The sequence below is a fragment of the Vidua chalybeata genome, chromosome 8, assembly GCF_026979565.1.
Source record: "Vidua chalybeata isolate OUT-0048 chromosome 8, bVidCha1 merged haplotype, whole genome shotgun sequence".
In the NCBI taxonomy this organism is placed as follows: domain Eukaryota; kingdom Metazoa; phylum Chordata; class Aves; order Passeriformes; family Viduidae; genus Vidua; species Vidua chalybeata.
Genome location: NC_071537.1, coordinates 22,712,917 through 22,731,246, shown reverse-complemented (window position 1 = coordinate 22,731,246; position 18,330 = coordinate 22,712,917). Strand labels below are relative to the sequence as shown.

At 36.5% G+C, this 18,330-nt stretch overlaps 1 protein-coding gene across 10 annotated transcripts in view; it reads left to right on the top strand.

Annotated features, from left to right (window-relative positions):
* The window catches only part of KCNMA1 (potassium calcium-activated channel subfamily M alpha 1), a 421,854-nt gene that overhangs the window by 380,600 nt on the left and 22,924 nt on the right, over nucleotides 1–18,330 (top strand). For all 10 annotated transcript variants that reach the window (XM_053948612.1, XM_053948610.1, XM_053948611.1 and 7 more), the window contains one exon: nucleotides 18,116–18,229. In XM_053948612.1, the coding sequence (XP_053804587.1) occupies nucleotides 18,116–18,229 (114 nt within the window). The remainder of the gene's footprint in view (nucleotides 1–18,115; nucleotides 18,230–18,330) is intronic.

Here is an 18,330-nt window from a genome sequence, read left to right as displayed (position 1 = left end):
ATCACTTGCCAACCCTCTGTAAAGATCCATCATTCTGCCAACCTCCAAACATGCCCTTTCCAGCCAGGGACATAGCTTTGAAATGGAACCCAGGTGCAATCCAAGAGGAAGGATCTTGTAGAAGGAACAGGTGGGTGGACACATGACAGCACACTTCACTGAAAGGGAAATTTCTATAACAATAGAGCTAGCAATTCCCAATGGATTACGTTAACTGCTGAAAAATCAGCTCTGAATTTATCTGGTTTGCATCAACAAAGGATTTTCTCATTACTAGTGCAAGATGGACTTAAAACACACACAGCCATTCTCACACAGGAAAAAAGACTTGATAGTACCCCATTGTGGTGTCAAAATATCCCTAGGTTTTTGAACTGGTTAACAGTATCTGGACCTTCTATAAAAAATGTGCAGCAACTTTTTTTTGATCTGGCTTCCTCATCTTGGATCATAACTGATCCTGCCAGAATTGCATCTCATCCAAGCACAGTGTTCTGCCTTGACCTTCCACAGAAGAAAAATCCAACTCCAAGTTCCAAGACATGGGGAAAAAAAAATAATCTGGACCAGAGCTACAAATGACCTAGCATATCCAGAGGGGATGGCAGTAAACTATTTGAGTTGTCAAATCTATGTTCATCATCAGCTGTCTGGCAACATACGACCAAATGCATGGCTACACAGAACTGTGTGTGGAAACAAGCTGTCTTCCTTAGGAAGAAAAGCTTACTAACAGTTCTGAAAGGATTTTCTGGTCTTCTTTACATAAAATATGTACTTCTACTCAAAAAGAACAAGAAGTTCTTTCAAATTAAACCTGTGCTGTTCAAAGTTCTCATGTTGGAAGTGTTTTCAGAGCTGTCTGCATTGATTGTTTCAAAGCTGACTGGGCAGCTCTGTAGGCTTGCTAGAGGTTAGGGCTGCAGACTCTAATGTCCTGAAAGTGAGCTTTGGAAATCATCAGGGCAGTTCATTGCCTTTGGGAGACCTAGAACCTATATTTCAAGGACAGAAAGGCCAAAGTGTATCCCACTGAAGCTGCAGCAAACTATTGTTTCATTAAGATATCTCAGATTTTGAAGTACAAAATACTGTAAATGCAAATTCTTCACAAAATTATTTATGAACTCAACCTTATTTTTGACAAGGAAGCCCTGTGTTTGTCTTGATTACTTCTTAAAGATCTTGACTGATTGTCTTCCTAGAAAGATCTATAAAGAGGTGTGTGTGTTGGAGAAAAAGGTCACCCCCAGGTACTGGAAATTGGTTTTTATTGTCCTTTCTGTTTCTCATTCTGTTCCCTCAAACAGAAATTGAGATTATTTCATCAAGAAGTGTTTTGGAGAGCAGACCAGAGAATATTATATCCATAGTCAAAACATGCTCTCCTCAGTCATAACATTTTTCCAAAGCACCGAAGACGACTGAATATGTGATGGGTTCTGCCTTGGCTGTTAAGTTGGGAGACCTTAAGTAATTTTCCTTTCCCTCATTTTGTTGACATTTCCATCCTTTCTTCTTCAAGTATCATCTATTGACTATTCCCATTTAGTTTTTCATGTTTCTTGCTTTTTTCTTAGAGTCCTACTTTGTGGGGATTTTACTTGTTATTTTATCCACCAGATGAACATGGCCCAACACAAAATATTTATCTTCAGTTGTAACTAAAGCCGCTATTTGGCTTTCTTCCCAAAACCCAGAAAGACAATTATACCTAACTGTTTAGAGATTTATAAATACTGTACCAGAGTAGCCTCTGGGTAGTAACTTTAGATATCCAACTCAATAATTTTCTTTTATTGGATAGTGATTTAGAGCTTATTTTGAGTCCTATATAATAAAAGCAGTACATTTCATTAAAAAACACTTACTAAACAATAAAGAAAAGTGATCTTATAGCTCCAAGCAGGTCTAAAGTACAGAATGGGGAGGCTGTATAGTAACATTTTCTCCATAGACATTCTAAGACAGATCACAGTACAGCAGTGTAGATGTATTTCAGCAAAGTAACAATTGCAGCTGTTTTCTGAATGACTTCAACTTACGAGAATTTTCCCTAGGAACACTATTTCAACACATGAGAGATCTTTTTAGGGCCTTCATTTACAGTTCTCATAATAGATCCTCCAACAAGAAAGAATAAAGATAAAAACATGAAGATTGGATGAACTCCTGGGTAATACATTTCATACATCATGGCAGGATTCTTCTGGGGAAAATCCTATAAAATCAAGTAAACATACTCAGAATTTTACACACTGACTTTCAGGTGTAATGGATTGCACAAGGTAAAATAGTCCTGTACAAGTTTAATTTCAGTTCCTTTAAAAATCATTTATGACTTCATTGTCATCTTTTGTTAGAGCTGTCTTAAACTTTGATTGAAAGGACAGAAACAGCCACAGAGTTTCATAAGATTTATTTCTCAATCTGATAATTAATTCTTATATCATTGCAAAGTTTTATGACCTTAGTCTCACAATTTGCTGCAAGAAATTCATTAAGAAAATGAATTTAAGATCCGCTTTCCATTGTGATTGCAGATAATATATTCTTTTCCACTCCTACCGATCAATAAACCTTGATTGCTTTATCTCTGAAATGTTAGCAAAAGGCAGAACAACCATATTATTGGGATTGAAAATGAGAGAAAATTCTTAAATAAGGGGAAAGAATACTGTCTGAAGTGCTTTGTTACAAATGGTTTTTGCCATTTTCAGAGATAACTGTATTTTAATGCTGTTAGAGAAAACTTTTCATAAATTCAAAGCAATAGTTTTATTCCTGAAGGAGAGGGGATTTAATGAATGTTCTGTCTTATTTCTCTTATTTTATAATCATAAGGTTTAAAGTTAATATTTCAGAATATAGGCTTGGATAATCATAGATAAAGTTAATTTTTTAGGCTTTTATGGAATTCAATATTCTGTGGCAACTCCAGCACTGTTTCCTATGTTTAATTTGTTATATTTCATGAAAATGTAGGAATAAAGAACCTTACTTTTTTAATGCAGAAAATCAAACTCTATTTAGCTGCACTAAATAATTGCAGAATTTAAGGAGCTACTTAACCACTTTAGAAAGCTTATAAGTAAATGTAGAACGTTAAATGTAGATGTAATATTAAAAATAAATAAGTGAATAGTGCTGGCAGAAAGTGAAAGATTTGGGGTAGTTTTTTAAAAGTGTCAAAGTAAGCTATGACATTAGCTTTATTCTTTTCAACACTTAGATTCCTGTGTGTCTTTGTATATCAATGTCTTTTAGACTGCAGAATGCTTGTTATGCTTAAAGCTAGCTCACAATTACCTAATTGATACAGATGTTTTGAAAGATACTCTCCAAGACAATATCAATCCTACCAATCACATTTTCAAAAATGTTTTTTTGCATTAACATCAGGGTTATTGGTTTGAAGGACTGATAGTTTAGTGTAGGAGTTAACACCTGATTAAGGATGTTTTTATACTGGGTTCTGAATGTTCCTTTTTTAGCATCAGTTGTTGCAATAATAGTAATAATCTAATTAACAAAATTTTCTCCTTGGTTGAGTGATTATTTTTTAGCTAACTGAATTTTAGTTGGTTGTAGTTTGGTTTCATTAGTACTCTTCAAAACAAAGGCTGACCATCCTAAGTAATGAAGTTAATAACTGAAAAATGAGATAAAGGCCAGACATGGCCCATATCAATATTTACTCATAAAAAATAGTCCAAGATCAGGTCAGGTTTTGAAGATCAGGTCTCTGTGATAAATAACTCAGTATTACCTTTTTGCAACATGCACATAATTTCTTATCCTGCTGAACTAGATGGATCAGTTGATAGCTGTTATTTATTTTGTGGTAGCACACTGGAGCTCTAGATGGAATTAAGAGCTTGTTGTCATAGTCCTGATATATACAAGAATAAAATACGGCCTTTGCCCTGGCAAGTTTATAATCTGATGCCTTGCTTGTTCCAAAACTTATGTGCTCAATGTTATGCAGGTTAATAAATCTCTCTGACTTCAATGAAACTGTCCACCTGTGTAAAGTTAGATTATGTGCAGGTCTTTGTAATATTTGGACTTAAATAAACTAAAGAGTCTGGGTGAGAGAGAGGCTTTTCACTTAACTTTTTTCCTGTGCTGTAGAAACCAGCTCTGTTAGGACTTTACTAGGCTTCCAGTCTTCACATGAAACCCTTGACAGGAAGGATCCCATGCAGCATCCTTCACATTTTTTTGGTACCTTTCCTTGCGGCTGGACACCAATGTTGCCTGCTGGAATTACATACACAAAGTAGTTTCCCACGTCTCTCAAAGTTTTCCTGGAAAGAGAGAAAAACTATTACGAAAAGATAGTTTTCAATTCTGTTGCTTATAAAACACTAAAAATGTGTTGGATGAATGGCTGGAGTGAGATATTCCTTTGGCACAATTTCTCTGGTTTTGAGAAATACTGTAAGGTCCTACCCAAATACCTTTAATTTTTCACAATTACTTCTTCCTCTTCTGCTTTAAGATACCTTCTGCTTCAGCCAGAGGAAAATAAACCAGGACAGAGGAGGTAGATAATACAGTACATCAAATATGTGATCTCACATTTAAACTATATTTAAGCATCCCAAAACTGTTATAAATTTATGGTAACTCAAATTTATTATTATTTGCTGTTCAACATCTTGAAAGTAAACCCCCTATTATGAAGGTGTACTATTTTGTGCATTTCTGATGCTGAGGAATAAAAAAAATGCACTCTTTTTATGAGCATTAATTATACACCAGGCAAGGAAGCAATTGCCTCTATGTTATGAAATATTAAATCAAAATGCTTCCTGTTCCCAGATGTCCCAGAGATAAATACAGCAGTATTTTGAAGCCCCACTTGGAGCTGTTTTCCCTGCAAATTTATAGTTTTGTCTCCATTTTCAGAAAACCCTGTTTTATGTGAAGTATAGCACTCTTGGTAGTTTTTAAGGAGCAAACTCCTCTGGAGTTGCCTATGTAGGCAACAACTCTTATGTAGATTGCACACAAGGGATCTGAAGTTGAAAGGCTCCTTTAAGATGACAAATGGGTTGAAAGTGTTATTGTCTTTGATTGCATGCCTTACATCATCTGTATGTAGGAATAAGAGAGCTATACTTTATCTTTAGCCATTTTATAAATATTTAAGTCCTTAGAGTTGCCTAAAGATATTAAAGCATATTTTACAGTAGTTGGAATATAAATATTATATATAGCACAAGATACCAAAGTAGTTTAATGAATTCATAATTTTCTGTTCACTTTTATTGGAATGTGTTTTATGTTCCAAAACTTCCATTTAAAGAATAAGAGACCATTCTGCTCCCTGACAAGATGTGAGCCGATAGTGAGTGTTATCAAGGTTGCCTTGAATGGTGATTGAGGCTGCAATTAGCAAGATGAAAGGGCACATGAGTATTAGATGTACTGCACCAACCTCTGTGTTTTAACTTTTAAAAAAACTATTTTTAAGAAACCATATGTAACTCTTTAAGAAACTGTAAGGTGTTTTGCATCTCCCTCTGTGTATTTTCTAAAACTTCTTAATTTCATAAGAAGATGTGTATCTAGATCCAGTTATACTGAGGAAAAACTTTAAAATTTGAAGTTAATTTTCAAAAATAACCAACCATAAAAATCTTATAACATTAAATGTGTAAAAGGTCTGTGTTTCATGGCTTTGAATACAAAGGTATACTGAGGTTATAATTCTAAATCTTTCAAATTCCCATCAAATATAAAAAATTCTTTTTAATATTTCACAGTTTAACTGTTTGCCAGTAGGAGTCCATGCTGGGTAATGCTTGCTAATTATCCACAACAAAAGTAGACACACAATGCTGGTAAATTACCTGACCCTTTGCATTTTAATGAGACAACAAGGATTTCATGAAGTGATGTTGTTTCAGTGGTTAATGGTGTCAGCAATGTTGTAATTGTAGGCTGAGGCACATTAGCTGCACAACCACATGTAGGAAGGGTTTCTCTCAACAGGCCCTTTGGAGAATAGAACAGGGTATTATCATTAAGCCTATGTCATTTGCATGCTGCTAATCACTTACTTTATTATCTTGTGTATCCATTGTCTTTCTTTAATTGCTCTTTAAATGAAAATTAAAAATAGTTCCAGTGCCCACGATACTTGTGATAGCATCTTGATTATGAAGATAACTTCAAGAAAATGGAACATATAGATAATATATTGCAGGAATACAAGATAGTTTGAAAGTAATGTACCACAGCAGGCAGCCTCATGAGCATAATTCTGGTGTCTTTCTTTGCTTCACTACGTATTGTTTGCTTAATAAATGGTTATTTATATTCATAAAGGTGATGGGGTTTTTCTAGAGATCAGTGTCACTGGTTTTGCTTTACTGTGAAAGAAGATAAAAAGCATCGGTATCTAGCAGACTTCACCAGTCTGATAGCAATACAGGAGAAAGCTAGATTTTTGCTCTTTCTAGATTTTTAAATCCTAGTCTGTGATCTCCAAAGCAGAAAAGCGGGATCTATCACACCTGCTAGTGATTTGCAGAACTTTGACAGCTTTAGATAAAATTTTAAAAATTCTTGGTATTCAAGACCTCTTTTCTTTTTTTTTTTTCATTTCTGTTTTCAAGACCTCTTGATTTAAGTTTGACATGATTAAATATGAGACAGCCAAGATTTTCCATAATGAGCATTTTCTAAAAGATTGTTAGCTTCTGGTTATCAATAACCTGCTAGTTCCTTCAGCATCTGCAGAATGGGATATTCAGGCTGACTTGAAGCACAGCCTTTGTTGGAGAATCAATACTGCTGTGCTCCTAATAATACATTATTTTTACAACTTTTCAACATCTGAACAGACCAGAGCTGAAAAAGTAAATTATTAATTTTGTAAATTGTATGGTAGGAATTTTTGTTAAAGAAAGTTCAGAACTAGTTCTTGTAATTTATTTCTATTCAACACACCCAAATAAATTTATGGCTAATGGGAATTTTTGTAGTGGCTTATTTAGAGACAAGATTAAGATCTTACAAAATGTCTGTAATGTCATAGCAATATGTGATATTTTGCAAACTTTCCTTAGAACTTTGAAGCAGATCCTATGCAAGTATAATGGAGATTCCACCTTTCATGTTGATTTGAAGTTTGGTTGCTTGCTTAAATTTTCTATTCAATTTTAATTGTCAAATACTCTAAATACTAATTTAGGAGTATGATTACTGGTTATTAGTGACAAGGAAGGTATCCCTACAGTGTTAACAGCATATATATTTTCTGTAATTTTGACAGAGTTTTTCTTAAATGCATAGACAGGCTTGTAGTATGATTGGATGCCCATGTAGGGTTTCCTGTTTCAAAGTTCCTGCCAGTCTGCTTGTTCTGTGATGTACTAATGCATCTCAAAGAGAGGGCAAAGACAAGCAGACATTTTTGAAACAGCTCCTCTGAATAAAAAGAACAAGAGACTGAAATCAGGCAGGGTAGTGTGGGGCCTGAGAAAATGTTTCTTTGTTTAATAGATTAATAGGACTAACAACCCTATAGTGACATTCTTAAGCCATTAGCCACAAGTGTGAGCTTGGTCAAAAACAGTTTATGCTGTAACAAAAATCAAATTCAGAACAGGTGCTTGGCCACTTTGTTTAACATACTCAATGGTGTGTTTTAGAATCTGTGTATATGTGTTGTAAATCCTCAATAATTTGTAAATTGTTACTATTCTAACTTCTAATTAAATATCTGGTTCTTTAGTGGCAATGTACACTCCTCTGTCTGGACATATCTTCCATTTTCAGTGGAAGATGTAGACTGAATTATATGGACAGAGTAATTCTAAAAATTTGGACTGTGTCTAGATTTTTTTTTTATGGCAACTTGCTCACTGTGTCACATGTAGATGCCTTTACGACTTATCTGCAGGTTTATATTTTAGATTGGCCCAAAATCACCACTTCTTAAACTACCTCACTAGCAACAAAAGCCCACATTACAACTTGAATATTTATACTCAGAATCCTATCAAATAATAATAAAGACTCTTAGAAATATTCAGAATACTGAATGCTGTTTCCACTGATACTGGTACTAATAAATGAAACAAGGAAGAAAACAGTTTGTTTTTTATCAACACATTTAATTCTCTACTAAGCAATAATGGATAGGAAAGTTAAAGTGTTTGTAGATATTAAAGTAGATATTAAAGTAGTATTTAGATGCATGGATGATAAGTAGTCAGTACTGAAAACCAAAAAACCATAACAAAACAAAACAAAACCCAGCAAAAAACTGCTGGAAGTTTTCAGAATGTCTGTACTGTGACTGGATACTGTAGTATACATTTTATGATTGCTATTTAATTTTCACTACTTAAAGAATACCACATTACATTTTACTGTTATCACTGTCTTTACCAGCTTGTTTGCTAGTGTAATGGGTTTTGGATCCCATATAAATAAAATAAATAAGGAACTGGTGTAGAGACACTTCTGCAGATGCTTCTTTAAATATAAAAAGACTGAGCTGTCAGAGGTAAGGAAAACTCTTAGAGATTTTAGAAAAAACTCTGATAAAATAATGAGTAATTCTGTCATGATAAGGAATTCATTTTCTTTTTAAGATTAATGTTTGTAAGAGGAGAAAGACAGTGAGCCAAAACAGTGCAGACTTAGCAATGGAATTTTCGTCTTAAGAGCAGACTTTACCTTAGTGGTTTTCTGAATACCTTTCCTTTATTCTTGATATGTTTGAGCAAATTGCCTCTTTATTTACACTGCTGACTATATGCTTTGGATATGGCCATCTGAGGCATAAGTTGCTCTCGGAATTCTTGATTCTGACTGAAGCAGGGGTTTCCACCCTTTACAGATGGGGTCAACCCAGCGGCACCAGTGATATCACTGCTGACACAACCTTAGGTATTATCAGTAGCTAATATATTGCTACTGGTACAGCATTCAAGAATACTCAATTAGAGAGCTACTTCAGATTCCTCCTGATTCCACAACTGTGCAGTTTGTATTTGGGTTTTTTAAATGGTGAAAAAAACGGAGTAGAAAGAAAAGGTTGTGTGATTTCTTGTGCTCTCCAAGGGAAAGTTGGTTGAGTTAGCATTATATAGACTGGTATAGTTAAAATCAACCTGATACTCATTTTCACACATGATATCTACAAAGATGTCTTTAACAGACATGCTACTCTGAAGTTGTATGCTACAAAAGGCAGTATTTGAATGACAAAAGGCATGACTGGGGTTTTTTCCCCTATTTATTATGTTCAATTTGGAGTACTGGTAAAAGGTTTTGGCTTGCAGAAAACCTTTGTAGTGACATGCTGAAAGCTTGAGTGCCAGAATTAAATTCCATGTTAAAACCTCTTTTAAAGAATATATATCTACACATGAACACAGGATCCATGTTCCTTCACTATGAGCATTTAATAAAGCCCTGAAATTTATAATACTTTTTTTTAATCACCTGCCTACTGGCACTTGGTCTTATTTGCATAAGACAACCTATGCACTAAAAGCTTCTCTAGGATTTGGTAAAATCTGGCAGGACAGGACATGTGCACAATGTGCTCTCTAGTCAGCAGGCTTTGAGAAGTTGCATTTTACAATATAGAGCAATATAGAAGGGGAGCTTTTGTATACTTGCAAATAGATTAGGCTGCAGGAAATATGCAGGAGGGCCTACAAAGCATACCTGCCAGATAAATTAGAGGTGGTCTTGATCTGAATCTAACCTGTCTCAAAGCTCAGCTCTGGGAATTTAGTTCCGATTTCTTTGATAAAATGGGGCTATAACCTTCACAGTTCAATCTTTGATCCCCAAGACAGCCTTGAATGTGGGATTTTAGTTATGACACAGCCTGTAGAGAAATTAATGACGTTTTACCATAGGTTTCCAGTTCAGTTCCAGCTTGAGTAATTTGCAAGTCTGCTGGCACTATTTAGCCCACACAGACCATGAAGTCGACCGTAAGTAAGTCCAAGTTGATGGAAAATCAATATTGCTAGAACAGAGTGACAGATGTTGATTATCATAAAATGTCTGTTTAAGCATTTTGTATGTATCCATTTCCTCACTGCAAACACCTGAATTTTTGGTAGAAGTTACAAAGTAATTATACTTAAAGATGTGGACTCGTCTGCTAAAGAAATTTTCAGAATACATATTCCAAAAAATGACTGCTGTCGTTATTACTGTTGCTGCTCAGGGGAGCTATTCAGATGCCTCATTTATTGGAGCTTAATAGATTAAAAGTCCAAATTGAGTCTCATGATATAAACCTAATCAAATTCTAATCTGCATAATTTTCCCATAAGCAGCAATGGGAAATTTGTTTAATTTATGTTTCAGTAGTTGCCAATCAGATGTTGGACAACACTGTTACTTTTATTTTTCAAGTATTTAAATTGATTACTTGCTCTGATATCTGTCTTTGCTCTTCCTTTTACACTAAGGAAAAATTTACTTTTTTTGATATAATGACATAAGGTAGAGTCTCATCTAACATGCCAATATATCATTTTTAGTGGTGAGTTTTCCATTTTGTTTCTAGTTATTGAATACCTGTCTCTCTAAACTAGGTAATATAGCTTAATTTATTTGATAATTTTTATTCAGCATATTTATTTTTGCCTGAGGTCCAAATATACAGGGTTGATTAATGATTAAACTGAAAGGAGTTTGGCATTGTTATATACGAAATCATTTTAGCTGCAAACCTGTGCTATAGATGCTACCAACTTTATGCCCTAGAAGCACCTAGTGTAGAAAACTATTAAATAGTAAATGAAAAGTAGGAACAATTAAAAAATAAAGTTTATAACAAAGTAGCTAAAAAAGGGAAATTGAATTTTGTTTACTGCATAGAGAAATAGAGTTTCCATTCAGGCAGACTTGAGGGAAGTGCTACAGCTAGTAACTACGTATTATCTTACTTAAAGTGAGAAAAACAGGAAGAAGTGAACATTAAGTCTGTGCTCTGCAAAGCATTAGTAAAGAAAGTCCATTTGTTTTGGTATTTTTGGTTTGTATAAGCTTGTGGTGAACCTTGGAAGAGTTAGGGTTTGGGTAATTACCACATAAGATTTTGTGAAGATTCCTACAAAGCCAACAACAAAAAACCTAGGCAGTTTCAGGTGGACTGCATTTCTTGATGTGTGTATGAGTGAAACTCAAAATGGCACTTAAACTGGGAAAAGATTTATAGAAGTACCTGTTAACAGACCCCTCTAAGTTATACATGATTCTGCCCTAAGCTTAAAATATTACGCTTTTCTAATATATTATGCTGTTCACAATTGAAATGGAATCAATGTGGTGTGATTCAATGCTAGGCCTCAAGATGATGAAACTCCAATCCTTCTCTTGATCTTTTTTTTTTTACAGTTCAATCCTACCTTGTTAGAGCAGCTGAAGAACCAGCAGACCTATAAATCATTTGCACTTGCAGCACATGGTGCCACTAACTCATCCAGGAATGGATCTCACACTTTGGGGAGTAGAAACCAGGATTGAACCCATTGCCCTGTGCTTCCATTAGAGCTTTGATTAGGATATTTTCACTGTAGGTTTCTGTAATTCAGCAGAAAGTGAATGAAGGGACATTAGAGAAGAGCACTTTCTTGGCAGGAAGTGGCAGCTGGTTCTCTGTGACATTGTCTCTCAGAGTTCAAAGCTCCAGTATTGTTCCAATCCAAAAGCATTGGAGGGTTGCTTAAATTGAGAAAGATGTCGTTCTTCAGCCTCCACTCTCTGTAGATTTACCTTGGCCTGTGTTTGGGCCTGGAGCATCTCTGAAGATGCTCTCTCTCTCTGAGAGAGCTGGGAGCTTATGTAGTCACATCTGGCCTCCCACATTCCTCTCCTTTTCCAGACCTTTTGCGATAATCTCCAAGAGATTATTAGATATTCAGCACAAATCGTGCTAAAAGTCAGAACTGAAAGCCAGACTTTAGGATTTCCAGGTTCTCAGGCCAAACTACAACTCTCTGTCTCAGACCCCATGGGACACTGAAGCTAGAATTGTTTCTAAATTGAATGGCTGTAACAGATTCCCATGAATGTCAGCAGCTCTTTAGCTGCATGACTGCTGCTGAACTTTCCAGGTATACCCAAGGGCTGCACTTCTGAGAATAACAGGTATAGTCTATCATTCAATTGAATTCACAGGAATATTAATGACATTGTCAGCAAACAGTAGCAAAGGGATACAACTGTGAGGTCCTATTTGAGAATTATTTCTCTTAGGCTGGCTCTGCTTAATGAAAAGACTTGTCCCATATTTCTGCACGATAACCTGTCGGGGGCGTGTTTGGCAGTTAAACATTATGTGTTATTCATATATGCTCAAAATATTATTGTTGTCTCATATTCCTTATGAGAATGATCCTTATGATTCCTTATGAACCAGAGGTAGCTGAATGTACATATGCTTTTTAAATTATATTTGAGGACTTCAGTGCATATATCACCCAGTGAGTGCCATGACATCTTTCCCTAAAATAGCATTATTTAAAGGGCACTATCAATTTACCAGGTGCTTTAATAACAAGGCCACAACCTTTAGGTCTGTGAAGTGGATTTTCATTTTGGGATAGTGCCTTCTGCCTGCATAGAGTTCCAGTTTAGTAAAATGTATATCTTTGAAAAGGAATGGAGGAAAAAACGAAAGGGGCAGAGAAAAAGGGGAAGAGAATCATTATGATCCTTAAGAACAGAAGATATAAATGTAGCATAAAAATCCATTTTTGAGAATATGCCCCTCTAGGTCTTGGTGGAGTCAGTGGTACAGGAGCAGTGCACATCCACAAGACAAATTTCCCTCTACAGTAAAACCCCAGTGAACTTTTATTGGTCCCCTCAGCAAACTTTAAGAATATATTTACTGCTGTGAAGAGCAAACTTTCCTGCATTTTGTGGGACATTACTCAGTTAAGTGACCTGCAACGAAACAAAAATTAGTGGTTTATGGCCAGCACAATCACCAGATCATTTGGCTGTCAGGCCAGTTGCTCACACATAAGCAGAGCAAAATTGGTGGTGCTTTCAGTGGAAAAAAAGCATGTTTAGCCATCCCAATATTCTTTAATTTTGAACTTCATGGCAGTACCACTGTGCATCTCAGAAAACCTGCATGTTACTGCTGAGACACAGTTAGTGCCTCCCTGGGTCAGCCTGGCTCAAGAGGTGCAGAACTCCACCAGTCCAGTGCTGCTCATCCCTTTGTAGGTGGTATTTTGTAAGGGACAGTGAAGTTTTATAGCCACCTGGCCATGCTGAACTCAGAGCAGGAGAGCACTTGCATCTCCTGGTAAAAAGAGCTTGCCTCCTATTACCGAGGAAATTTCCCCTGTGTTCTCTTTCCGTGAAGGTGAGAACAGCTTTAAGAATTGTATTTTGCTTCTGATGCAATTGATTGTTTTTTGCCTACTGTTGTGAGCAGTAGTATCTTAGAGGGAGTTGGGAAATGCTCTTTGCTCAAAACCAAGATGTTGAACCATCAGCTTTCTGCAGAGAACTGCAGGAGACTCAAGCTCCTTCAGAGCAGGTATCTGATGAGGGGCATGGGAGTCCCTGCCTGTCAGGGAGGGACGCTGCTGCCAGAAGAGAAGCAGTGACTGCTGACTGCCAGGCCTTACTGATTTGGAGCATGTCAGGAGCCCAAAACCTGTGTTCCTCTCAGAGCTGTGATATTCTTAATTCACTGCTTGGCAGTATCTTGTTTCAGAGACAGATAGGGGTGGGCTGCCTCCTATTAAAGCTTCCTCAGTTTTATAAGGGAGACCTCATTGCTCTCTCCAGCTACCTCAAAGGAGGTTGTAGAGAGCTGGGAGTTGGTCTCTTCTCCCTGGTAACAAGTCAAAGAACAAAAGGAAATGGCCTCAAGATGTGCCAAGGGAGGTTTAGATTGGATATTAGTGAAAATTTCTTCACTATAAGGGTTGTCAAGCATTGGAACAGGCTGCCCAGGGAAGTATTGGAGTCACCATCCCTGAGGTATTTAGGAGACATTTAGATGTGACACTAACTGACATGGTTTAGTGGTGGACTTGGTAGTGCTGGGTTGGTGGTTGGACTCGATGATTTTAAAGGTCACTTTGAACCTAAATGATACTATAACTCTATGTTGTAGAGTAGGTTATAGCCAATAGTGGTGGGTTGGCTGTGACTGACAACTAAGTTCCACAGTGAGAAAAAGGCTCATGGCCTGAGGTAAAGCCAGTTTAATAAGTGAGGAAAACAAAAACAAGCCACAAAAAAAGAAAAATTCAAGTGATACAAAGCAAACCACTCAACCAGTACATCATTTAGTACCAGATGCAGTGACTGCTGGAACTGATATGATTTTGCTTTACCTCCTAATTGTTGGCAAAGAGAATTCCCTTCTCCAGAAGTCTCCCCACTGTCACTGCATTTCCTTCCACAGGCACTGTGCTCAGACTTGCACAGGCAAGTACTGTAGAGGTTGTTCCCATTAAGCAATTGTAGCCAGAGCTCCTCCAGTTGTTTATAGAACAAGGAGATGCTGTGTTTGTAAGATCACAACTATCAGCCCTGTTTTATGATTTTTATGAGCATTAATGGAACAAGGTTTGGGGACGAAAGGAGAAAATGGAATATGGAAAGGAAAATGAAAAGAGGCTGTGAGGAAAGCATGTCATTTCTAAATGAGTGCTCTGTGCAGAAGAATTGAATCTTTTCACAGCTGAAAATGAATCTTAAATCTGATGCCTTAGCTTGTTTCAGCTTCAGTAATGAAATAGAGTTTTCCTAATACCCTGTGACCTGAATTTCTCCCTGCTTTATGGGTGCTATTCCTTGACGTACAAACCTGTATTTTCTCAAGTCAGCATTTGATGATGGATGTCAAAATACAGGTCATGTATTATGCATATAGCATTACCGATTTAAGGTGTTTACTTGTCAAGTTGAAGAAATTCAAAAATGTCACATTCACTGAATCTGCACAGCTGTCACTTGTAGTTTTTCATGCCTTTAAATGAAAGTTCTGATAAAGCAGGTTAGTTTCCTGCACTTTTTTTTTTTTTTTTGTTTTCTCTTCTGGAGGAAAAAAAATAGACAGCCTGTGTATGGAAATTAGTTTGTGACTTGGGAGTAGGAATGTGTCTTGAAGGTGTTCAATAGCTCGTGACTCCAAACATAAGCACACAAAATTCTTTTCCTGAAAATACTCTACGATTTTTATATTTCTTAAAAGCAAATTTCTAGAAGTGTCTGAATTAAGTATGAGCAGGGAAATTAAATTATCAGATACTTCTCACGTCTTTCAAGACAGTAGGATGAAAAATATTAAGGCACGAGTCTATTTTTCATTCAAGGAGAAAACACAATCCCTTTAACATGCTTCCTGCATTTCAGACTGAATGCACTATGTGTGCAGTGTGCAATTACAGAGCTTCTGACAGTCTGTGTCTAACAAAAATGCCACATTTACTTCAATCTTCTGACACCATCCCAGGAAGACAAATATTCTAAGGGTTAGAGAGGTGGCTACAAATGGCCTTCAGTGGAGAGTGAGCGTGTCTCTGTGTGTGCACATTGCAGTGAAGGGGAGGCTGGAAGAACTTGCACATTTAGCTGAGTTACACTAGCTTGTTTCAATTTGCTTTTAACTGGTAGGGAAATACTGCTGTGCTCCTACCATCTGAAGGGCCTGATTCACGAGAAGGTGGCTTAGGAAGTGCGTCCTGAGATGAAGGGAGAAAGGGTTCAGGAAAAAAGGGAGAAGCAGAGCCTCCAGGGATACTCTGAGCAGTACAATCCCTGGAGTGCATGAGAACAATATTAGTTTTGTTTACTTTTAGAGAAGTGAGCATGAAAAGTATTGCTGTTGCCATTTTGACTTGTAATTCAGCAGGAGACCCAGCTGGGTCTGCCACCTTAACTGCTTAAGGAATCTGCAGCTACCTGAGCTTTTTCTAATGTGACAAAGGCTGCATCTTGCATCTCCTAAAAGAATGCATTCCATAACAGAATACAAGGCTTGAAACACTGGATCCTGCTGCAGGAGGAGGTGTCACACTAATACCCACCTGTCCTCAGATAGCATTTCCTCCCTTTGGAGTCACACTTTAATTTTTCTGCTGTTGTGAGAGTGTCAGTGTTACCTGTAACTTACAAGGTGGTGACTGAAAGACTCTGTCAGACTCTGTTGGTGAGCCTGAGGAATCTCAGGCTCTGCCATGAAGAGGTAAACATTTAAAGAGCCAAATCAGCTCTCAGTCATAGTGCCAGATACAAGGAAACATCTGCAAACCGAAACTGGCTGGGGCCACAACTCACTGTCACCAAGCTGGTCTTCCTGAGTTCAGCATCGCAGGTGGTGTTACATGACTGAGTTAACATTTCCAATTGCCTCTAAGAAATCAGCTTTATAAAGATTTTCTATCCACTGGTAATATTATATAGAATTGCTCTACTGACTTAGGTTTCTCTATGACAATGTTTTTGTCTTGCAAGCCTGTTGAAGATATCGTATCCACTTCTTTTCTCCTGAAGATTTTCTTCACAGACTTTCACTCCCTTTTTAAGCTATTCTGTCTGTACAATCACCATGTTGCAACGAGTTTTCTTGTGATAGTCAGAATGAAATTCATACCAGTACCTTCTGCAGAGCTAAGAAAGTCGTTTCCCAGTGATTCTAGTTTTATTACCTGTATATGATCTATGCGATACAGACAAAACATAGAGATAAATGAATGGCAGTAGAAAATTAAAACCCATTAAATCAAGAAGCCCAGATCTAGTGGCCCTTGTAGTTTAGGGGCAGTTTAAGAGTGATGTAATTATCACTGGAAGAGAACTGTAAGTCCTTAAGACAATATAAAACCAGTATGATATGCTAACAACAACAATTTATTGTAGAGATTTTCTGGTTTGTAAATTGGTCTCCAAACTGAAGAAAGGTAAGGTATCATATCATCTTCCTCTGAATTCAGTACCAGGTGAATGTATCAATGAATTTAATGGAGCAAAACAATTTCCACACTGCAAGAAGATAGTGAATTTAAGTCAGGAATTAATCTGGCTGTGATTAGTTGAGAATAAGTATATGGAGAATTCAGAACTAGTGCTAAAGGACCAAAAGTCTGTCCCTGGATGTCAGGTGTGAAGTCAAAGAACTTGGAAATAATATGGCAAAAAAAAAAAAGAAAAAAAAAAAAAAAAAAATGTGTTTTTTTTAAAGGGTGGTTAAAAGTAAACTTGGCTCAGTTTTATTCCTAGCAGACAAATATTTGTCTAAAAATGCTGCCTTAATATTTGTCTATATGAAACCATAAAGTCACTTTCTAGCTTTACCATAATTTCTGCAATCACATTAAATGAGCATTCCCATGTTTTCTATAATTTTACTGTACAAGGGGGGTGGAATACATTAGTCTCAGTGGTGAATTTCCAATCCTGCTATTGCATGGGGTTTTGTATAACTACCCATTTTTCAGTACTTACAATCAAACTCCAAAAGGTTTTTCTTGGGTATTTTTTGTTTAAAGAAAAAAAATAGATAAAAACACTCAATGTCAAGAGCTCAATATCAAACTGTAGAGAATCTGGCTGAAAACAGTCTTTTTTAAAGGTGAATGTTGCTGGTCTCCAGATTTTTTTTTCTGTGAGTATCTTCCAACACGTTTCTTCTCCCACCTTTGTTTCCTTCAAATTGTCATTCTTTTCAGTTCTTTTCAAGCAATCTTCTCACATACCATTTGAAAACCTGTGTCTTTTTCCTTTCATCCTTTTTTCTTGTAGACTGGACCCTTCCATCCCAATATTCCTACAATTGTAATCCTCATAGAAATGCATATTACAAATGGTACACATGAAAATTACAAAAACCCTACCATGTGTGGGTGGTAGTGCTCCTGGAAAACAGATTATTTTAAATCTTGATTTCTGATCAAACCTAAAACTAACTAATGGAAGCAGTTTGTTCCTCATGGTTGTATTACCACAAGCAGTACTTTTTAAAATCTTATTTGCTGTTTAAGGAAAGGTGTTTTCTTCAGAATATTTTTTCTGTTTGGTGTAGTTTGTCCTCTGTAAACCTTCTCTCTTCTTTTCTTTTTTTTTTTTTTTTCTTTTTTCCTTTTAGGCTTTACACCCCCTGGGATGGATAGGACGTCTCCAGACAATAGTCCAGTCCATGGCCTTTTACGTCAACCCTCCATTACAACAGGAGCCAACATCCCTATTATAACAGAGCTAGGTAAGAAAAGCTAAAATTTATCCTTCCATGTATATTCCCATGTCTTTTTCCCACTTTCCTTGTTATGCAGATGCAGAAAAATTACCCATACTAGATCTTAC